The sequence below is a fragment of the Megascapheus bottae genome, chromosome 10, assembly GCF_031878675.1.
Source record: "Megascapheus bottae isolate mThoBot1 chromosome 10, mThoBot2.hap1, whole genome shotgun sequence".
NCBI classification, from domain to species: domain Eukaryota; kingdom Metazoa; phylum Chordata; class Mammalia; order Rodentia; family Geomyidae; genus Megascapheus; species Megascapheus bottae.
In genome coordinates, this window is record NC_143518.1 from 57,296,335 (window position 1) to 57,318,617 (window position 22,283).

The window sequence follows — 22,283 nt, forward strand, 5'->3', positions numbered from 1 at the left end:
TAAAAGAAATTAGTGAGTGGGAAAAAAAGAAAAATACTTGAAAGGATTGCTTTTAAAATCTGAAAGGGAAGTTCATTGGAGGGAGAGACTGGGTAGCGTGCTCTGTAGGGTTGGTGTCCAGTTTGACAGTTGTTTCCAAGGTATTCACCAGGGACCTTTGGTGGAATTCAAGAGTCTTTAAATGTCTGCAGCTTTCTTCTTACATCTTTCTATGTAGCCCAGACTTGAGATGCTCCTGTTTTGGCTTCTGGAGTATCTTCGTGTACTTTAAACCAAAACAATATTCTTAAGACTGATTGCAGGAGATAAAAATCTATCACCCCTTTTAATTAAGCTAGATGTTGAAGATATGTGCAAGGTATTTGAAATAGAACAGCACTTTAAACAGTATAGAAATGATGTATTTAAAATGATCTGTTGGAATGGAGAGTGGTGGCTAGAACTGTAATCCTAGCTACTCAGGAGGCTGAGATCTGAGGATTGCCATTCCAAGACAGTCTGGGTAAGTCCACGAAACTCTTACCCTCAGTGGAGCTGTGGCTCAAGAGCCAGCTTTGAGCACAAAAGCTCAGAGACAGCACCCAGGCTCTGAGTTTTAGCTCCAGGACTGTCATACACAAAACAAAACAAAATCTGTTTCAATGTGATAGAATCAACTGGATGCAGCCCATATATAAACAAATGCTCTTCAAGGTCTTTTGTGTTAATGGTTTCAAGGGGATTCTCTACCCAAGAATTGGGATTGTTGCTGCAATGTGGAAAGGGAAGTTTGAGTCTGCCAAGCAGGAATGAATCTAGATGGTGAGCAGGTGATTTCCTGTGTTATTTTTCTCTGTCTAGGTCCTTTGAAGGGCCTGAGACAAAACCAGTAGAGGGTTCAATAAAATGCCCTCATTCTTCACCTAGCCTTTGCCTCTGAGGTAGGCATTGGCTGATAGGGTCCTCATATAACTCAAAACAGTAGAAGTACTGAAGTACTGAAGAACGCAGAAGTAGGCCTTTTTGGTCATTTTTATAGTTATAAGTCAAAATTTGTTTTGTTTTGGGGAGCTCTCTGTTATAATCAAAGTCTTTGAAACTTTAACACATGAAAATTGATTTAAGAGATCTTTTCCAGTAGACTTTTTTTTTTTAAAGAACAGTCTTGGATTTATGAGAATGACAGATAATGAGAATTGCCACATATTCTACCATCATCATCACTTTATAATAACATTATACACAAGCCAGAAATGCTCACATTCCTCTTTGTGCAACTAAAGACCCCACTGTGTTCTTGTGTTCCTTTTGGGATACCTCAGTGCATTTAATTATCTTGTCTCTTTAGGCTCTTTGTGAGGAGGTTAACTGTTTTGTGAGTCATGGAGCTTGACCGCTGGGCCTGGGTGCTGACCATGAGTGCTTTAGCTCAAGGCTACCACCCTACCCCTGGGCCTGGACATTGTCCCTGAGCTCTTCAGCTCAAGGCTACTACTGCTTTACTCCTGGAGCCACAGCCCCACTTCCTGTTTTTTTTTTTTTTTAAAGTGATTACTTGGAGATAAGAGTCTAATGGTCTGTAGTGCCCTGGGTGGCTTTGAACCTTGATCCTCAGATCTTAGACTCCTGAGTAGCTAGAATTATAGGTGTGAGCCACCGAACCTGGCTAGGCTAACTGTTTTGTAGGATGTTCCACTACTGGAATTTGCTTTACTTTTATTTTATGATAGAATTTCTATTTCCTTTCTTCCTTCCTTCCTCCTTTCCTTTCCTTTCCTTTCCTTTCCTTTTCTTTCTTTCTTTCTTTCTTTCTTTCTTTCTTTCTTTCTTTCTTTCTTTCTTTCCTTCCTTCCTTCCTTCCTTCCTTCCTTCCTTCCTTCCTTCCTTCCTTCCTTCCTTCCTTCTTTCTTTCTTTCTTTCTTTCTTTCTTTCTTTCTTTCTTTCTTTCTTTCTTTCTTTGCCAGTCCTGGGCTTGGGCTCAGGGCCTGAGCGCTGTCCTTGAACTTTCTCAAGGCTAGAGCTCTACCACTTGAGCCTCAGCACCACTTCTGGCTTTTTTCTACATATGTGGTACTGAGGAATCGAACTTTGGTCTTCATGCATGGTAGGCAAGTACTCTACCACTAGGCCAAACTCCCAGCCTAGAATTTCTATTTTCAGCTTTTTTTTTTCCTGTCCTGGGACTTGAACTCAGGGTCTTACACTTGCTTGACTTGGTTGCTTGGTGTTCTACCACTTGAGTCATGCCTCCATCCTGCTTTACACTGTTTACTTTGGAGAGATAGGGGTCTTGCAAATTTTTCTGACCAGGCTAGCTTTGAACCTCAGTCTTCTGGATTTTAGTCTCCTATGTAGCTAGGATTGTAGATGTGAGCCACTAGCATTTTTATTTGTTCAATAGTATTAAAATATCCATTGGCAGTGTTCTATGACAGCAAAGAGAATTTTAAATCTATTAAAACCATTTCCACATTTGTATGCAGTTAGTGTCTATGGATTCGGAATAAACCACAGTTCTTTAAAAAAAATGTATCTAAACAAAATTGACTGCAATTTTTGTATAGTTTATGTGCCACAAGATATCTTGCATAGGAAATTATTTAAAGCCCCATCAGGTAAAAATATACTTCGTTCAGGTCCAGTTGGTTAGTTCTTTAGGAAAAGGTGAGAAAATCTTCGAGCAAAGTGAAAGTGAAGGGCCAGGAGTTTGGCCTAGTGGTTCAAGTGCACATTGTACAAAACATGCTTTACACTGTACTTTTTTTTTTTTTTTTTGCCAGTCCTGGGCTTGAGCTCAGGGTCTGAGCACTGTCCTCGGACTTTCTCAAGGCTAGGGCTCTACCCCTTGAGCCTCAGCACCACTTCTGGCTTTTTTCTATGTATGTGGTACCAAGGAATCGAACCCGGGTCTTCATGCATGCTAGGCAAGCACTTTAACCACTAGGCCAAACTCCTGGCCCTACACTGTACTTTTTATAATCTATGGAGGTGTGGGTGTGCCAGGAAGGAGGAAGAAGATGTACCAGGAGGCAGAAGGGTTAATGCTGAGATGACATGAAACGTGGAGCTTGACACAGGGCAATAGTATCTGCTGGGCAGCCAGCATACAACACACCACTGGAGCCAGCATACAACACACCACTGGAGCCACACCTCCACTTGCAGCTTTTTGGTGGTGGTTACAGCCACTGATCCCCGCTCACTCAGCTTTCTTACAGCGGATGCCCTACCACTGGAGCCACACCTTCATCCAGGTCATTGCACCTCATTCATACTAGCCATTATTCTAGTTCTTATAATTGTTTTTATTTCATCCAGCTCATTTTCCCAAAGATGTCCTTTGAAGAAGGTATCTTAGAAAAATGCTTTTCCTAGAAATTAGGAGCCTAAAGGTTTTTTTTTTTTTGTGGTGCTGGAACTCAGACTCATGCCAGAAAACCAGCCAAGTGCAGGAGATAGAATTCCAATGTGGGTCTTTTATTCTGCTGCTTTGTCCATGTGTCAAGACTTGGAATCATTGCTTCAAGCTCACAGTTGTTGCTTTACCACTTGAACTATGCCTTCTACTAGTTGTTTTTTTTTTTTTTTTTTTGCTTAGTTACAGTCTCAAGGACTGTTCTTTTCTTTTCTTATTTTTTTTGGAAGGGCTTTTAACCACATGATCCTAGATCTCAGCATCCTGAGTAATGTAGCAGTGGGCCAGCAGTACCTGGTCACACACCTTCGATTTCGCATAGAATTTTAGCTTCTGTGATTTAAATGATAGAAGTGGCTTCAAGTCACTAAAGAAAGTCTTGCAAATATTACAAGTGTGTTCAAAGGCTCACCAAAGAAGTTTTAGATGGGCAGCCTTGTGCAAATGGATGGTTAATTAAAGCTGGTTGTGCTAAGCCTACCCTGAGGGAAGGAAGAGGGAAGCAAGTGGTGGCTTTTGTTCTGTTTGGAAGACACTGAATGCGGCTCTTTCCAAAGATCTGCAGTTGGTCTTGTTGGATTCATCTGTAGGAACTCTGCTTATTTTTTTGTAAGGAATTTATAGTGGCTGTGTGCTAGGTTCTACTTACTTTTGTGTGTGTGTTCGCACCCAACCCCCAGTCCTGGGCAAACCCAGGGCCTGAGCACTGTCCTTGGGCTTTCTTTTTCCTCCTCCTCTTCCACCGCTGCTTCTTCTTCCTCCTCCTCCTCTTCTTTCTTTCTTTCCTTTCCTTTTCTTTTCTTTTCTTTTGGCCTGTTCTGTGCTTGAGCTCAGGGTCTGAGCACTGTCTTTGGGCTTTCTCAAGGTTAGAACTCTAGCTTTTGAGCCACAGTACCACTTTTGGCTTTTTCTTTTTTCTTTTTTTTCCTTTTCCTTTTTCTTTTTGTGGATCATAGGGCTTGAACTCTGTGCCCTGGCACTGCCCCTGAGCTCTTCAGCTCAAGGCTATCACCCTACCCCTGGAAACACAGCACCTCTTCTGATTTTCTAGTGGTTAATTGGAGATAAGAGTCTCATAGACTTTAGTGCCTGGGCTGGCTTTGAACCGTGATCCTCAGATCTCAGCCTCCTGAGTAGCTAGGATTACAGGAGCCACCATGCCCTGTTCACTTGTGGCTTTTTCTATGTATGTCGTACCAAGGAATCAAACACCAGCCTTTGTGCATGCTAGGCAAGCATTCTACCATTCTGCCAAACTCTTGGCCCCCTGCATTTTTAAGGACATATTACTGACCTACAGCTACTGATTTGATGAGACATAGTCATTTAGATTGTATTTGTGTGTTTCAAATTGTTAGTAAGGTTATAAATCTTGGGTTATATTTTATTTTATTTTTGGAGGGAGGGGTTTGCACTGAGATTTTTTGTGTTATTTTTGATAATTAAAAGCTTTGATGTCTTTGGGTCAAAGTCCTTTGAGTACATTAATTCTGAAGACTGGCTTTCCCAGAACATATGCAATTAGAGAAGTGCTTTGGTTCTTAGTTAGTGTTCATTGTAAACTAACATGAATGTGCTTTTGACACTGATTGTTAATTTGTTTGTCTGCAGGGAGTCAGAGAACCAACTTGTACAGCTTCTTTCTCATTTGCTAATGATCAGATGATGGCAGCTTTAAACTTAGAATGATTAAAAGATTAATGTGTTTGAATATGTGGATGCCAATATAGTAGATTATCTATAGAGGGAGTTTTCTTGAACCTGAACCACAATTCTGCAGTTTTCAACTTCTTGAGGAACAAGGATTACAGGCAGGCACTACTGGCATCCTAAAGCTTGTTTGCGTCTTTGTTTTCCTGGGGATCAAAGCCAGGGCCTTGTGTTTTTAGTCAGGCATTCTACCACTTGAGCCACAACTTTTTGACAATCCTCCTGCCTTTAGATCTTAGGTATCCTATTATAGAGGGTATTTAACTAATGAAGTCTAATATGTCATTGCCATTTAAAAATTAGCTATAAGTCCACTGAATATTTCAAAACTATTTCCTTCCTTCCTTCCTTCCTTCTTTCCTTCCTTCCTTCCTTCCTTCACTTCAAGGCTACTGCCCTACCCCTTGAGGCACAGCGCAACATCCAGTTTTCTAGTGGTTAATTGGAGATAAGTCTCATGGACTTTAGTGTCTAGGATGGCTTTGAACCGTGAGCCTCAAATCTCAGCCTCCTGAGTAGCTAGGATTACAGGTGTGAGCCACTGCACCCAGCCAGGCTCCAATTTTTGAGTGGTTAATTGGAGATAAGAGTCTGGGGGGGAAGGGGGAAGGAGTCTCGGGGATTTTTCTGCCTGGACCAGTTTCAAACCATGATTCTCAAATCTCAGTCTCGTGAGTAGCTAAAATTACAGATATGAGCAACTTACCTGACTGGAGTAATTTTCTAGTTGTGAAATGATTTATTCTCATGATCTGTATATGTTATTTACTAAATAATGTATATTAGATGTTATTTTTTTAAAGAATTTATTAACGTTGATTTTTACATCATATTTTAAATGACAAGTTTAACATACAAGTGTTCAAGGAGGGAATCTCTATTTACAATCACTGGGACTTAGTATTTAGAACTTAATCAAAATTAGGCTAAGGGTTTGTATGTCATAGAAACATTAATTTATGAAATAAAACATTATGTCTATAGAGTCATAGGTTTTTATGTCTATATAGTTATGTTTATATTTCCATTACCATGTCCATAGCTTTGGGTATGCAGTTATTGAGTCTTCGCTCTTGTACTCTTTGGCTTTAATAGCCACATATTAAGGATACCATGTGCCTTTTGTTCCTTAGGTCTTGACTTGTCTCACTCAACATGATTCGCTCTAGATTCATCCACTTCCCTGTGAATGCCATTATTTTATCTTGTCTGTTGGCTATGTAGAATTCCATTGTATATATATACCACATTTTCTGTATCCTTTCATCTGCAGTAGGGCATCTGGATTGTTTCCACCACCTGGCTATTGTGAATAGAGCAGAGATAAACATAGCTGAGCAGGTGTCCTTATCATATTTTGGATTATGATGTTCAGGGTAGATGCCCAGAAGTGGTATGCCTGGTCGTAGGGAAGGTCAATTTTCAGTTCTTTAAGAAACCTCCACACTGCTTTCCAGAGTGGCTGAACTAGTCTACATTCCCACCAGCAGTGTAGTAGGGTTCATTTTCTCCACAACCCCGCCAGCAACTGTCATTGTCTGAGTTCAAAATATTGGCCATTCTTGTTGGGGTAAGGTGGTATCTTAGGGTTGTTTTTATTTGCATTTCCTTTATGACCATAGATGATGAACATTTTCTCATATGCTTTTCTGCCATTTTAATCTCTTCTTCTGATAAGTCTCTCTTTAGTTCCCTTGCCCATTTAGTGAATGGCTTATTGGGTTTTGGGGGGATTAGTTTCTTGAGTTTCCTGTAGATACTGGATATTAAGCATTTGTCAGATGTATTGTTGGTGAATATCTTTTCCCAGTTGGTTGGCTGTCTCTCTGTTTTAGCGACTATGTTTTTATCTGTACAGAAACTTTTTATTTTTAGGTAGTCCCATTTTCGAGTCTTTCTCCAATCTGTTGTGACCCTGGGATTCTTGCCTGTCCTCCTTTATCATGTAGCAGTTTCACGGTTTCCGATCTGACGTTGAGGTCATATTAGATGTTATTTAAAATGGATAAGGAAACAAAATCCCCCATAATCTTCCCATGTCAAGTAGAGATCATAATACAGTGTAATTGCTTTTTCTTCTTTTGTTTTATCAACTATTAAGATGCACATAATGTAAACTTTACCATTGTAAGCATTTTAAGTGTCTGATGAAGGGAACTGTGAGTATGTCCGTATTACTGTTCAACTGCAGCCACTGTCCATCTCTAGAATGTTTCATTATCCCAAATGAAACTTGTGAAAAATGCATACTTTTTTTTTTTTGCCAGTCCTGGAACTTATACCCTACCACTTGAGCCACAGCGCCACTTCTGGTTTTTTGTTTATATGGTACTGAAGAATGAGGAATGGAACCTAGGGCTTCGTGCACGCTAGGAAAGCACTCTACCACATTCCCAGCCCAAATGCATACATTTTATACCTTCAACTATACCCATATTGTGCGTAGTTACGAATACGAATATAGTACTGGAGTTTGACCTTGGGCCTTGTACTTGTGAGGCAAGTGCTCTCATCACCTCTCCCTATTGTGAGCAGTTGTTTCACATTTCCTACATATTCAGCTAATAATTTGTACATATTTTTTGTTTTTTGCTAAACTGATCATTCCCTCATGGCAGTGACTCTTCCACGGTAATGGGATTCACTAGAGACCAGAATGATTATAAAAATTGACTTGATGGGGACCAAGACATGTGAAAGGGTATCAATGTATGGGAATTAATGCACCATCTATCTGGCAAATACCATGTAACCCTTCTATTAATTACAATAAAAATATATGAAAAAAATTGACTTGAGAGTGGGACAGTGTATGTCTAAAGTGATGGAGAGGTAGTTATTGAAGTCAGGAGTCGCTTCAAAAAAGAAAAAGGTTTTGGATGTCAATTCTTTCTTTACACTCTCATTTTTTCCCCCCCTGGTGCTGATACCAAGGCTTGAACTCAGGACATTAAATTCCTCCTGGCCTTTTCACTCTAGGCTGGTTCTCTATGGATTCTGCCACACCTCCTCTTTCAGATTTTTGATGGTTAATCTCTGACTTGTTTAGATTGGCTTTCCACTGTGTCCTGAGATCTCAAGTCTCTTGAATACCTAGGATTATAGGCACCTGGTCCCCCTCAACCTTTTGACTTTACAGCAGAGGATTAGGCTCAGTGACATTGCTAGGCCAGGGAAGGGAAGGGAGGGGGGGTACATGTGGGATGTAGCTAGCATTCATTAGGGAAGGAGATGGTACACTTTCTAGTTACTGATGTAATCGACACAGGTTGGTAAACTCTCTGTTTTAAATAGTTTTGACTGGTTAAGAGATAGGTATATATAAACTTGATTGTAGCAATTACAAATTCTTCTGACAAGAGCTCTTCTTGGTCTCTTCTAGGATTGGCAGCCACCATTTGCATGTGATGTTGATAAACTTCATTTTACTCCACGTATCCAGAGGCTGAATGAATTGGAGGTAATGCCCTTGGTGGGGTCCTGTCGGTTCTGTTGTTGTCCATGTTCTAGAGATGGTCTCCTGGAAGAGACTTCACCACCAGTCTGATTTTAGTGAGAAGGTAGGGTTGATCATTGTAATCATAATAAAACAATGATGGTAGGATATTGGAGAACACATTTCATTAAAAACTCTGGGTTTTGGCTTACTAATTGATGCACCTAAACCATCCTACATTTAGATGTTATCCCTAGAATTAGGTTTTGCAGAGAATCTACTTTGAAGATCATACAATAAACTGGCAGCCTTGATATTCTTTTTTCTTTTTTTTTTTGCCAGTCCTGGCCTTGAGCTCAGGGCCTGAGCACTGTCCTTGGACTTTCTCAAGGCTAGAGCTCTACCACTTGAGCCTCAGCACCACTTCTGGTTTTTTTCTAGGTATGTGGTACCGAGGAATCGAACCCGGGTCTTCGTGCATGCTAGGCAAGCACTTTAACCACTAGGCCAAACTCTCGGCCCAGCCTTGATATTCTTTAAGTACATAACTTAGACTTTAATAATATATTTAGTTTTCCAAGGAAGAATGAGGAATACACATGTATTGATAACAGATTCAGGTTGTTGTATTACTGTTTACAAATTTGATCCAATTTAAATATTGAGCTATATTGTGTGTTTCTACACTGAATCTTTTTAAAATTTTTTGGTTGTTTGTGGGACTTGAATTCAGGACATGGGCTCTGTCCCTGAGCCTTTTCATTAGTGCTTAGTGTTCTACCACTTTGAGCCACAGTGGCACTTCTGGTTTTTGCTGGTTATAAGAGTCTCATAGAAAAGTCCAAGGACAGTGCTCAGGCCCTGAGCTAAAGCCCAGGACTGGCAAAAGAAAAAAAAAAAAGAGTCTCATAGACTTTCTTTCTGCCTAGGTTGGCTTTAAACCACAATCCTCAGATCTCAGCTTACTAAGTAGTTACAGGTGTGAGCCACCAGTACTGGGCTTTAATCAAATATTATTATTATTATTATTTTTCCAGCCCTAGGGCTTGAACTCAGGGCCTGAGCACTGTCCTTGGGCTTTCCTCGAGTATATATGGTACTGAGGAATCTAACCTGGGTCTTTGTGCCTCATAGGCAAACACTCTACCACTAGGCCAAACTCCCAGCCCCATGAATCAAATATTTTTATGTGAAATAGAACAAATGGAATTCTGTAGACATTGATGATCACATTTAATATTTGTATTTTAAGGCTTTTACCGTATATGTTCAAATTTCAAGTTAATCTTAAAAAAATAGTAGATATGTATTAGCATTCTTGGATGTGGTGATGCACATCTGGATACTGATCTAAACACACTGATCTTTTGGTCTTGTTTGCAAGATTAGAGTCTTCAAACTGTCAGGCTTAATATTTTATTAGAATAGGAAGGAAAAATGGCTCATAGAGAATAGTCAGGGCTTGTTAATATGTAGAAGTACTATTGCAATTCTGTTTTTAGATTTGTTTGAGGAAATAAGAAAATTTCTACTCCGAAGGAACTTTGAACCATCCAGCTGCAAGAGACTAACCTAGCATGTAGAATCATTGTCATAATCTTAAGTAATATTGTGAAATTATGCTTGAAGCAGTTCTAAATGTTATGGTAAGGCTTGTAAGCATTTAACTCTGCCTGGCACATGAGTATGTTTCGTTAATGTGTAATTAGTACACTTTTGATTATTTCTTCTATTTTATTTAGAATGTAGCTTTGTATTTAAATATTCTAAGAAAAAAGTCTACATGGGATGGGTACAGGCAGGGGCTGTGAAAGAGCGTGCCGCATTCAGCAGCTTTACTTCGTAGTCTCAGAAGGTTGGGGGAGGCCATGTTAGGGGACTAATTGAGTCTACAAATCGAGGCCGACCTAGACAGAAGAAAAAAAAGAAACAGTTTGTGGTTAAAATGTAGTTCTTTGTCCTTTAGGCTCAAACTCGTGTAAAGTTGAATTTCCTGGACCAGATTGCAAAGTACTGGGAGTTACAGGGTAGCACTCTGAAAATTCCACATGTGGAGAGGAAGATCTTGGACCTGTTCCAGCTAAATAAGGTAAATGACTAATGACTATCAGTCTCATTTAATACTGTTCTGACAAGAACACATTTGCTCTTTTTTTTTGGTCTTAAAAATGCTTGCTGTCTGAAATATGTAAAATGAGATTTTCAGTTGTGTTGATTAATGTGGAGAAAGTACTCCCTATGTTCTGGAGATCTCATAGACTATTTTTCCTGCCATCTGTTTTGCTTTGTTTTTGTTTTTGGACTGGTCCTGGGGTTTGAACTCAGGTCCTTGGCCACTGCTCTGAGCTTTCGTGCTCAAGTCTAGTATTCTGCAACTTGAGATCAATTTCTAGCTATATTGCCATTAATTGGAGATAAAAATCTCACGGTAATGAGTTTGGAATGAGTTCAGCAAGAAATGTGCTCATTATCTTACTTATGTAGCCATAACCCCTCACTCTTATAATAAAGTTAATTTAAAAAATCACACACAAGAAACTTCAGACTTTTCCTACCTGGGCGGGCTGGCTTTGAACTGTAATCCTCCTGAATAGCTTGGATTACAAGTGTGAGCTACTGGCACCTCTCTCTGTCACCTGTGGGTTTGTTTTGTTTTTTACATTTTAAAGCTTCACAGTAATTTTCTGTGAAGCAATCCTTCCATTTTAGGTCAGATAAAGAATAAAACAGATTTAAAAAAAATGAATGGAGCTGAGAAGTCTGTGATTCTTTCTAACCTTGAGGGCTTCATTCTTTCTGGCATAGCTGACAACAGGCTTTGCACCCCCTGTGGCTTATGGAAATCCTGAGGGACCGGAGGGTAGGACCAGGTACTAGGTAGAGACTTCACTGTTTACCTGGCTTTACTAAGGTGGCTGCTTTGGGGAATTGAGAGGAAGCCTTGTCAGGGACAAAGTATTCACAGAGCATGCTGTAAAAAGTACTTTTAGGCTAGGCACTGGTGACTCAGGCCTGTAATCCTAGCTGCTCAGAAGGCTGAGATCTGAGGATTGTGGTTCAAAGCCAGCTCAGGAACTAAAGTCTGTGAGACTTTAGAAAACCCGACTTGGCTCTGTGGCTCAAGGGTAGGGGTAGGGTGGTAGCCTTGAGCTGTAACATAACCATATCTGGGAACAGTTAGATCTTGGAGTAATACTTAATACCTAAGTGTGAAGTAGTTAGAAACAATTTTGGTTTATGTGTTTCTAATCATTCATTTCTTCTTGCTGTTTTCACAGTTAGTTGCAGAGGAAGGTGGATTTGCAGTGGTTTGCAAAGATAGAAAGTGGACCAAAATTGCTACCAAGATGGGGTTTGCTCCTGGCAAAGCTGTGGGCTCACACATCAGAGGACATTATGAGCGAATCCTTAACCCCTACAACTTATTCCTGTCTGGAGACAGTTTGAGGGTGAGTACCCACACTGTGTCTGCTCATCCTTGGTTCCTCTACTTCTGTGCCTGCCTTGATACTCACGAAGAGAGATACACTTAACAGAACAAGAAGGGAAGAAGAAAAACCCTCTTGGTTTCATTTCCTGGAGCTTATTTTGATAAATAATATTTTGTATGATCAGAGGATTAAATTTTTTGTTGTTGTTGATTGTGGCATTTGAACTCTGGGCCTGGGCATTGTCTGTGAGTTCTTCAGCCCAAGAATACTGCCCTACCCCTTGAGCCACATTGCCACTTCCCACTTTTCTGTGGTTAATTGGAAATAAGAGTCTGACTGCTTTTAGAGAACCATGATCCTCAGATCTCAGCCTCCTGAGTAGCTAGGATTATAGGCATGCTCGGCAGGATTAGAATTTTTTTTATCTTCCTTTTTAGCCTACAAAAAAAAGGTGCTGTTCAGAAAGTGCGTGTGTGCACATGTGTGTATATGCGTGTGTTTTGCAATGCCAGAATCAATCCTAGTCCCTCTCACTTGCACTAGATACGTAGGCGTTTTACCACTGAATTACGTCCCCACCCCACAGGTTTTCTATTTGTCTTACTTATTTTTGCCAGTTTGGGGCTTGAACTCAGGGCCTGGGGCATTGTCCCTGAGCTTCTTTTTCTCAAGGCTAGCACTCTACCGCTTGAGCCACAGCACCATTTCTGGCTTTTTTCTACATATGTGGTACTGAGGAATCAAACCAGGGTCTTCGTGCATGCTAGGCAAGCACTCTACTATTAGGCCAAATTCCTGGCCCCTCTGTTTGTTTTTTAGTGTACAATATTCAGGTTGACTCATGGTGGAGTGCAAATGAAAGGTCTGTGAATCCACTAGAACACTTGGGGAGAACCTTTGTGCTTCTTTTCTTGACAGGCATGTGCCAACATCAGACCTTTGCCTCTGTTTTATAATCTGCCTGATACTGTTCCCTAGATAGGTTAATTTTCTTTCCTTGAATTCTTCCTGAGTATAAGGAGGTTACAGTGAATAAGGGGAGAGAGTATTATCTGCTCTATGAGTTGCAACATTTTAGAAATGTTCCTATCTATGTAGTTAGCCAGTGATTATACCTGTTATAATCCCAGTTATAGAAGGATTTCTGTGCTAGGCCAGTCTGGGGAAAATCAGTGAAGAGCCAGAGCTATGACTTAGTGGTAGAGTATCTATCTGTCTTCTTGTATTGCAAGTACAAGCTCTGAGTTCAAATTCCAGGATTCCCGCCCCCCCACAAAGCATTTATACAATAAATAATCTGAAAAGACTAGATATTAAAAGATGAGCTTTGGGGTGAGGGGGGGGAGGGAAATGGGTACCAAGACATGTGAAAGGGTATCAATGTACGTGAATTAATGCACCTTCTATCTGGCAAATATCATGTAACCCTTTTACTAATTACAATAAAAAATGCAAAAAAAAAATAAAAGATGAGCTTTGAAAGATAGAAGGGGCAGAATTTCAAAATCCATTGTTATCATGTATGAAGACGACATAAGGTTGAACTTCAAGGAAAGCTGCTGGTCAGTAGAGGATTAAGAGGGAGGGAGAATAGAAAGCAATGGAGAGTTTTTCTGAGAAAAACATACTATATGCACATCTGAAATGTTAGTACTAAGACTTTGTTTTGGTACAATTAGAGCACACTTAAGGAGCAGCGAGGGGGATACATATGATCACAGTGATTTATCTCCATGTGTGAAATAGAACAATGAACGTGTTGAGATTTTTTTTTCCCGGTTGTGGGGCTTGGATTCTGGGCCTGGGCTCTTCAGCTCAAGGCTACCGCTCTGCCCCTTGAGCCACAGTATTCTGGTTTTCTAGTGGTTAACTAGAAATAAAGAGTCTCATGGACTTTAGTGCCCGGGCTGGTTTTGAACCATGGTCCTCAGATCTCAGCCTCTTACGTAGTTAGGATTATAGGCTTGAGCCATCGTACCCAGCTTAAGATTCATTTCTTAAGAAAGGAAACTCATCTTTGCAATTAATTGTGTTTTATTTCCAGTGTCTACAGAAGCCCAGTCTGAGCACAGACACCAAGGACAAGGAATACAAGCCCCACGATATTCCCCAGAGGCAGTCTGTGCAGCCCTCGGAAACCTGTCCTCCAGCCCGACGAGCAAAACGCATGAGGGCAGAGGTAAGACCCTGAGACTGATTTTGAGGAACTCTGAGCTGCAAGACTAGTTGTTGTCCCGCATTGCTTTCTCTCACACGTTGCTCTTTGTACTTGAGAGTCTTGCTAATCTCACAAAGGGATGCTTTGTGCTGTCCAGCTTTTGCATGAGGAGGAGGAGTTTGCACCCACAAAGGCAAAGCAATTGAAGAGCTTTCTGGTTTTGTGGTGCCTACTGTTACTAGTCAGAGCCTGAGGAAGAATTCAGTGCTGCCCTGGGCTTCTATTTAGATCACTTGGTACTTTTTTTTTTTTAATCCGAAAGATTAGAAGATGATAGTGAAAGCCATTTTTCTTAGATTTACTGAAAAGCCTCATGGAATTGGTGAAAATAACTAAATGCCAAGACAGACAGACAGACAGACAGACAGACAGAGAAAGAAGATTGAGAAACGTGAAGTGGTATTAAATAAGGTTAAATAAAAAAATAAAAGTGACAAAGAAAATCAAGACTGAAAGACTGCTTGGAAGTTTCTCATGAGAAAAGGGGGGAATTTTCTCACCTTGTTCCACACTTAGAGATGTGAAGACTTTCTATAAGTTTGAGGATTTGGCAAAGGCATACAGAGGGATTTAGAGCTGAGAAGCCTTATTGCAGTGATCAAGCTTCCAAGTGGGTCTCTGGATTTTTCATAATCGCTGGCAGAGCTTTCTATCAGCCATTCTATTTGCAGAAGAAATAAGTAGGTGAACTAAGTTTTAGATAGTTATCTCAGAATAGGGAAATGTGGGTATGTATAAAGCTATGTGTAAAGTTATATGTAGAGTTATGTGTATGGCTATGTGTAAATATGGTCATGTAATGCTTATTAGTCTAAGAATAAGTTGCTTTTGCACATACCCTTGACCTTTCCATGTGTGTGTCAGATATTAGTCGTCTGGGGCCTAGTCTCTTTGATGACACCTGATGGTAAGGACTGTGTCCATGTGGGAAATAACATACCACAGAGTAGGAAGTATGTTCTACATACAATTCATTATGCAGTCCATTAAAATGGCTTTGCCAGTATGTGCCAGTCAAGAGAGCAGGCTGGCTTATCTAAGCCATCTTTAGTGAGAAGGGAGGCCTTAAGAATTGATGATGTTAGCCGGGGGCGATGGCTCACACCTGTAATCCTAGCTACTTAGGAGACTGAGATCTGAGGACCACAGTTCAAAGCCAGTCCAGGCACTCAAGTCTGTGAGACTCTAGTTAACCACTAGAAAACCAGAAGTGGCACTGTGGCTCAAGGGGTAGGGTAGTAGCCTTGAGCTTGAAGAACTCAGGGACAGTGCCCAGGACTAGAGTTGAAGCTCCATGACCGCCAAAAAAAAAAAAAGAATAAATAAAAAAGAAAGACTGAGGCCGGGAGTTTGGCTTAGTGGTAGAGTGCTTGCCTAGCATGCATGAAGACCCAGGTTCGATTTCTTGGTACCACATACATAGAAAAAAGCTGGAATGGTGTTGAGGCTCAAGTGGTAGAGCTCTAGCCTTGAGAAAGCCCAAGGACAGTGCTCAGGTCCTGAGCTGAAGCCTAGGACTGGCAAAAAAAAAAAAAAAAAAGAAAGAAAAAAAAACTGTAATAATGGTTTCTGAAAAATGGTAGACTTAGAAGCAGTCAGCAAAATCTTAGAAGCAAATGGAACTGTGGTATTTCACTGTTTTGTGAAAATGTAATCAAGCATTTAGAACCCAGATCCTTCTAGGAAGTATGAGAGTTGATCTCCATTTGAATAGTAGTAACACTTTTTGTAATTTATTGCTGGTATTTTTCCTTCTAGTTTTTAATCTACAATGGTAGAGAATATTCTTCTAGCTTCCAAGATACCATGCCTTAAATGGATAGTTCTAGATAAGATCTCCTCAAGGGAGAAAGAAGCATGTTTGTTTTTGTTTTGGGCTCACTCCTTGAGCTTTCTCAAGGATAGCAGTCTCATTTGAGCCACAGTACCACTTCTGGCTTTTTTTTTTTCTTCTTCTTCTGTGTATGTGATACCAAGGAATCTAACCTAGGGCTTCGTACAGCTAGGCAAGCTAGGCCACACTTCCTGGCCCAAGAAGCATGTTTTAAATTCTTTGATTTAAGAGATAAATTTTATAAGATCATCATCACTTTGTAATTCCAATCGGAATTTTAAAAGATTTCTTTATGTATTTATGTATACAACTTTTTTTAAAAATGTTTTTAGGCTATGAATATTAAAATAGAACCAGAAGAGACAACAGAATCCAGGACTCATAATTTGAGACGCCGAATGGGTTGTTCAACTCCAAAGTATGAAAGTGGTAAGAAAGTTTATCTGTGAAAAAGATAGAAGTAAACAAGTGAAAACATTAAGTACACTAGAACAGTTGGTACTTACTAGTAAGTACTTGATTGGGATTTGAGAAAGGAAGTCTCAGTTAATTCTCATAATTACCTGTCCAGTAAGAGACAGACATAAACATGCACATTAGGAATGCCAGTTGCTAAGAGTCAGTGCAGCTAGTTGCTGCCTTGAAATTTAGTTCATTGCATTTAACTGATTTGGAGCTGTGTCTCAGGTGGTAGAGTGTCTGAGCACTAAGCTCCACTTCTGCCTTTTGGTTCTTATTGGTTTTTCTGCCCGCTCCTGAGTATCTAGGATTACAGACATGAAAAATCAATGTCTGGTGGGATAATGCTTTTTTTTTTTTTTTTTTTTTAGTATTTTATTTTTCTTTATTTTTGTGGGTTGTGGGGCTTGAACTTGGCTGGGGCATGTCCTTGAGCTCAAGGCTCAAGGCTACCAACTTACCCTTGAGCAAAGCCCCATTTCCCATTTTCTAGAGGTTAATTGGAGATAAGAGTCTCAGGTTCAGGCTGGCTTTGAACCTTGATCCTCAGATCTCAGCCTCCTGAGTAGCTAGGATTACAGGCATGAGCCACTGTGCAGGCTTTCTTTTAGTATCTTTGAGATGATTTGTTTTGAAGGATTAAATTTATGGAATACCTTTAGTACAGTGCTTACCACAAGATAGTTCAATAATTAATAATTTTTAGTAAAAAATCTCAGCTATTGCAGGGCGCAGTGACTCATACCTATAATCTTAGCTACTCAGATGGCTGAGATCTGAGGATCATGGTTCAGAGCCAGCCCAGGCACTAGAGTCTGTGAGACTCTTATCTCCAATTAACCACTAGAAAAACAGATGTGGCACTGTGTCTCAAGGGGTAGGGTGGTACTCTTGAGCTGAAGAGCTCAATGACAGAACCCAGGCCCAGAGCTCAACCCCCATGACTGACAAAATAAAATTAAATTAAAAATAAAAGAAATCCTCAGTTACTGGGACTAAGGATATTAGAGACTAACAGGTTGACCACAGGAAGGAGATAATATACTATATGGAAGAGTCCAAGTTGGTGGATTTAGTCAACCAGTCATGATCAAGAGAAAGTTGATTTCAAGGGTTGGAAGTGTGGCCTTGAGTGCTATTGCTACAACATTGAAAACAGATAGGAAGTTATTTTTGTATAGAATGTATGCTTTGAGAGGAGGAGGTGGAGGGGGAACAGAGGAAGCATGGGACAGAGGTGACTTTGCATTGTTCCTTACAGACAAAGAAATGAAAAGCCACATCAAGCAAGAACCCATTGAGAAGAAAGACTATATTTTAGAGGGTGAGAAGGAAAAGCCAAAGAGTCGATCTAAGAAGACCACCAATGCGGTGAGTTATCTCCTTTTTCCCATTCTCTTCTCTCCCTTCCTTCTTGAAGCCCCGCTGATGTGTTGCTCTGGCTGACCTCAAATCATATGGCCTCAGCTGAGTAGCTGGCTGTACAGAGGAGCCCTTCCTCCCTCTCTCCTCCCGTTCTTGTTTCTTTCATTTCTCTATTATTGTTATTATTATTATTATTTGCCAGTTCTGGGGCCTGGACACTGTCCTTGGACACTTTTTGCTCAAGGCTAACACTCTGCCACTTGAGCCACAGCATCACTTCTAGTTTTCTGTGTATGTGGGACTTAGGGGTCAAACCCAGGCTTTGTCCGTGCTGGGGCAGCACTCTACAAGGCCGTGCTCGGACCCTCTTTTTTTTTTTTTTTTTTTAAGAAAATAAATACTTTTAGTTTCTTATAACCAAACTCACATCGATAAGACTTTATACACAATAGCTAACACATTGATTTATCCCTGCACAAATATAAGACAATAAGTTTATTGTTTTTTAAACTGATATGTGTTTTAAACTGTATTCAGTGCCAGTTCAACATGGTAAACTGGGACACTTCTTTCCAAAGTTTACAGAACAGCTATAATCTCAACAAATTTGAATTGTGTGTATATGCATATGTCATATATGTGCATGTGGTATGTGAGTGTGTGTACATAAAGAACAACCACTGTAAGAGTATATGTGTGTCTTCCGTTTCCCCTTCAAATTTTGAGTAGTAACTTGGAAAATCAAAAAAGAATATGAGTGTTGCAATATCCACTGCATCGAGTTCTCCCTAATAATTATTACCATTTAAAAAAAAGTTTTTTTTTAAGGCCAGAATTGGATAACTCATTGGGAAGAGTTTTTAATTTTCTTCTTTTTTTTTTTTGCCAGTCCTGGGCCTGAGAACTGTCCCTGGATTTTCTCAAGGCTAGGGCTCTACCACTTGAGCCACAGCACCACTTCTGGCTTTTTGCTACGTATGTGGTCCAAGGAATCGAACCTGGGTCTTCGTTGCATACTAGGCAAGCACTCTATCACTAGGCCGAACTCCCGACCCGAGTTTTTAATTTTCTTGAAAATACTCTCACTGAATGTTTATAGGGTTATCTAAGCAAAATAAAACTATTTGAAACAAGTGTCAAAAGAGAACTAGGATTTCTTTCTCTCATTCTCTCTCTTGTGTGTGTGTGTGTGTGTGTGTGTGTGTGTATGTGTATGTGTGGCTCGGTCGTGGGACTTGATCTCTGGACCTGGGCATTGTCCTTGAGCTCTTCAGCCCCTATCCCTGGAGCTTCCGGCTTTCTAGTGGAGATAAGAGTCTCATGGTCTTTAATGTCCGGGTTGGCTTTGAACCTAGATCCTTAGATCCCAGCCTCCTTAGTAGCTAGGATTACAGGTGTGAGCCACTGTGCTTGGTATTGTAAAAGTATGTTTTGCATCAGTAGAAACAAGTACTTTTGTATGTTCTATTATCTGAACTTGCTGAAGGCTGAACCCTCAAAAAGAAGGAAAGAAGGCCAGGTGTTTGGCCTAGTGGTAGAGTGCTTGCCTAGCATGCATGAAGAGACCCGGGTTCGATTCCTCGATACCACATACTTAGAAAAAGCCAAAAGTGGTGCTGAGTCTCAAGTGGTAGAGTGCTAGCCTTGAGAAAGTCCAAGGACAGTGCTCAGGCCCTGAGCTCAAGCCCAGGACTGGCAAAAAAAAAAAAAAAAAAAAAAAGGAAAGAGGCTGGGAGTGTGGCCACATACATGACATATGCATATACATGCAACTCAAGTTTTTTTTTAAACTATAGCTGTTCTGTAAACTTTGTAAAGAAGTATCCCAGTTTACCATGTTGAATTGGTATTAAATAGAGGTTAATAGAGTGCTTGCCTAGCATGCACAAAGTCCTGGGTTTGACTCCTCAGTACTTCATACATAGCAAAATCTGAAAGTGGCGCTGTGGCTCAAGTGGCAGAATGCTAGCCTTGAGTAAAAACGTATCCAAGGACAGTGCCTCCCAAGGACTGGCAAGGAAATAAAGGATAGAGCCAGGGGCTGGTGGCCCACTCCTGTTATCCTAGATATTCAAGAGGCCGAGATTGGAGGATTGAGGTTTGAAGTCAGTCCAGGGAGCAAGCTGTGAGACTCTTTATCTCCAGTGAGATGGAGTTGTGGCTTAAAAGAGCTCAGGGACAAGCACCTGAGCTCAATTCCTATTACAGATCACCTCTCCCTCTACCACCACCACCACCACCACCACCACCACCACCCCACCCCCCTGAAAAAAGAAAGAGGGGCTGGGAGCATAGCCTAGTGGTAGGGTGCTCACCTAGTATGCATGACGCCCTGGGTTCGATTCCTTGGTGCCACATTCACAGAAAAAGCCAGAAGTGGTGCTGTAGCCCAAGTGGTAGAGGGCTAGACTAGCCTTGTGCAAAATGTGTCCAAGGACAGAGCCCAGGCCCTAGGACTGGCCAAAAAGAAAGGAAGGAAGGAAGGAAGGAAGGAAGGAAGGAAGGAAGGAAGGAAGGAAGGAAAACAACAAAACCTGAGAAAACAGCAAAAATTCTGTTCCATTGTGGTATATGGCATCATTAATGTTTCTTCTGTTAAGAAAACGTGTGTGTATGTGTACATGTATGTACCAGTTCTAAGGCTTAATCTCAAAGGTCTGGGTGCTGACTCTTATCACTGAGTCACAGCTTCACTCTGTCTTGTTGGTTGTTTGTTGTTGTTAGTTTGTTTTGGCTAGTTAATTGGATATAATACTCTCCTGGACTTTCCTGCCTGAGTTGGCCTTTGAACCATGATCCTCAGATCTCAGCCTCCTGAGTAACTAGGATTGCAGGTGTTGAGCCATGGTCATCCAGCCCATTCCTTGTTTTTGACACCTTTATCCAAGCTACATCTGTATGTCTTATCCAGATTGGGTGACTAGAATTCAGCCCGCACAAAACATCTAAACAAACAATTATATCACTGAAAAATTGGGGAAACTTTTATTAAGTAGGAACCCACAAATAGAGTTTTTGTGCCTCTACTGTCCTTGAACTCAGGATCTCTTGCTTTCTCTGAGCATTTTTCCTTATTGTTGGCATTCTACCACATGAGCCATGCCTGTACTTCTGGCTAACTGGATAAATTAGATAATTTAGATTTTCCTGTCTTACTGGCTTTGAACCTCAGTGCTCAGCCTCATGAGAAAGTAGGATTTATGGGCATGAGCTATCAGCACCGAATTGACACCATGTTTACTTAAAGTGCCTATGAGCTCAAGATGTAGCCCAGTAGTAGAATGCTGGCCTAATATGCAGACGATGGATTTGATCCCTAATCCTCCAAAAAGTCCTAGTGAAACAAAATGAATATATTCCTTTTAGAGGTTGTATTTGAAGTAGGATGTGAGACTAGATGGTGTCTCAGATTCATTTTCTTCCCTAGAATTTCTCGATTGAATGAGCAACTCCTGTTCTTTCTGTCCTTGTTTGGTGACTGCAGGTGGACCTGTATGTCTGCCTCCTGTGTGGCAGTGGCAATGACGAGGACCGGCTTCTCTTGTGTGATGGCTGTGATGACAGTTACCACACCTTTTGCTTGATCCCACCGCTCCATGATGTTCCCAAGGGCGACTGGAGGTGTCCTAAGTGTTTGGCTCAGGTAAGAATGAATGGCAGAGGAAGTTGCCTTCACAGCACTTTGTGTTTGCAGTTTGGCTTTGGGTAAGGACAGAGCCTGTGCACAAAACTTGTGCTGAGCTTGAATGGGGAAGAGGTCTCGATTTTGACGTGTATTCAGGTAGCTGATGAAGAAAAATATTTGCAAAGCCTTTTCAAACTGTTAAGAGTATAAAAGTAAACAATTATGAAAAGCATTACATCCTGTTTGTAAGAATTTCTGAATGGTGAGTAGCTTAAAACAGATTTCTTAATACATGTCTAGGTAACCCCTGTTAGTGTTTTGGTATATATTTCCCCAGAGCTTTTCTGTTTTAACCAAATGGAATTACATACGAAATTTTGGTAATCTATATTGTGTTTTCCTATAACACCATGATTACTGATTTTTTTAAATAAAATCTTAAGAATTGTCATCATCTTTATAAAGATTCTGTTTTTGTTTTTGTTTTTTGCCAATCCTGGGCTTTGAGCTCAGGGCCTGAGCACTGTCCTTGGACTTTCTCAAGGCTAGAGCTCTACCACTTGAGCCTCAGCACCACTTCTGGCTTTTTTCTATGTATGTGGTATCAAGGAATTGAACCCTGGTCTTCATGCATGCTAGGCAAGCCCTTTTACCACTAGGCCAAACTCCCAGCCCCATAAAGATTTTTTACTATGAAGCAGTTAACTGGATTATTGCTTTGTGTTAGAGTTAGTTAAAATGCAATCATGATGCAGTTTATATTGTATATTTGATCTCAAGATTTTAGTTTTTTTTTTCCATGAAGCCATGA

At 40.6% G+C, this 22,283-nt stretch overlaps 1 protein-coding gene across 1 annotated transcript in view; it reads left to right on the top strand.

The window, feature by feature from the left end:
- The window catches only part of Kdm5b (lysine demethylase 5B), a 73,572-nt gene that overhangs the window by 18,480 nt on the left and 32,809 nt on the right, over nucleotides 1–22,283 (top strand). Inside the window, exons 2-8 of the mRNA XM_090341413.1 lie at nucleotides 8,487–8,564; nucleotides 10,507–10,629; nucleotides 11,819–11,989; nucleotides 14,016–14,150; nucleotides 16,356–16,452; nucleotides 17,744–17,853; nucleotides 21,332–21,490. Coding sequence (XP_090197539.1) covers nucleotides 8,487–8,564; nucleotides 10,507–10,629; nucleotides 11,819–11,989; nucleotides 14,016–14,150; nucleotides 16,356–16,452; nucleotides 17,744–17,853; nucleotides 21,332–21,490 — 873 coding nt within the window. The remainder of the gene's footprint in view (nucleotides 1–8,486; nucleotides 8,565–10,506; nucleotides 10,630–11,818; nucleotides 11,990–14,015; nucleotides 14,151–16,355; nucleotides 16,453–17,743; nucleotides 17,854–21,331; nucleotides 21,491–22,283) is intronic.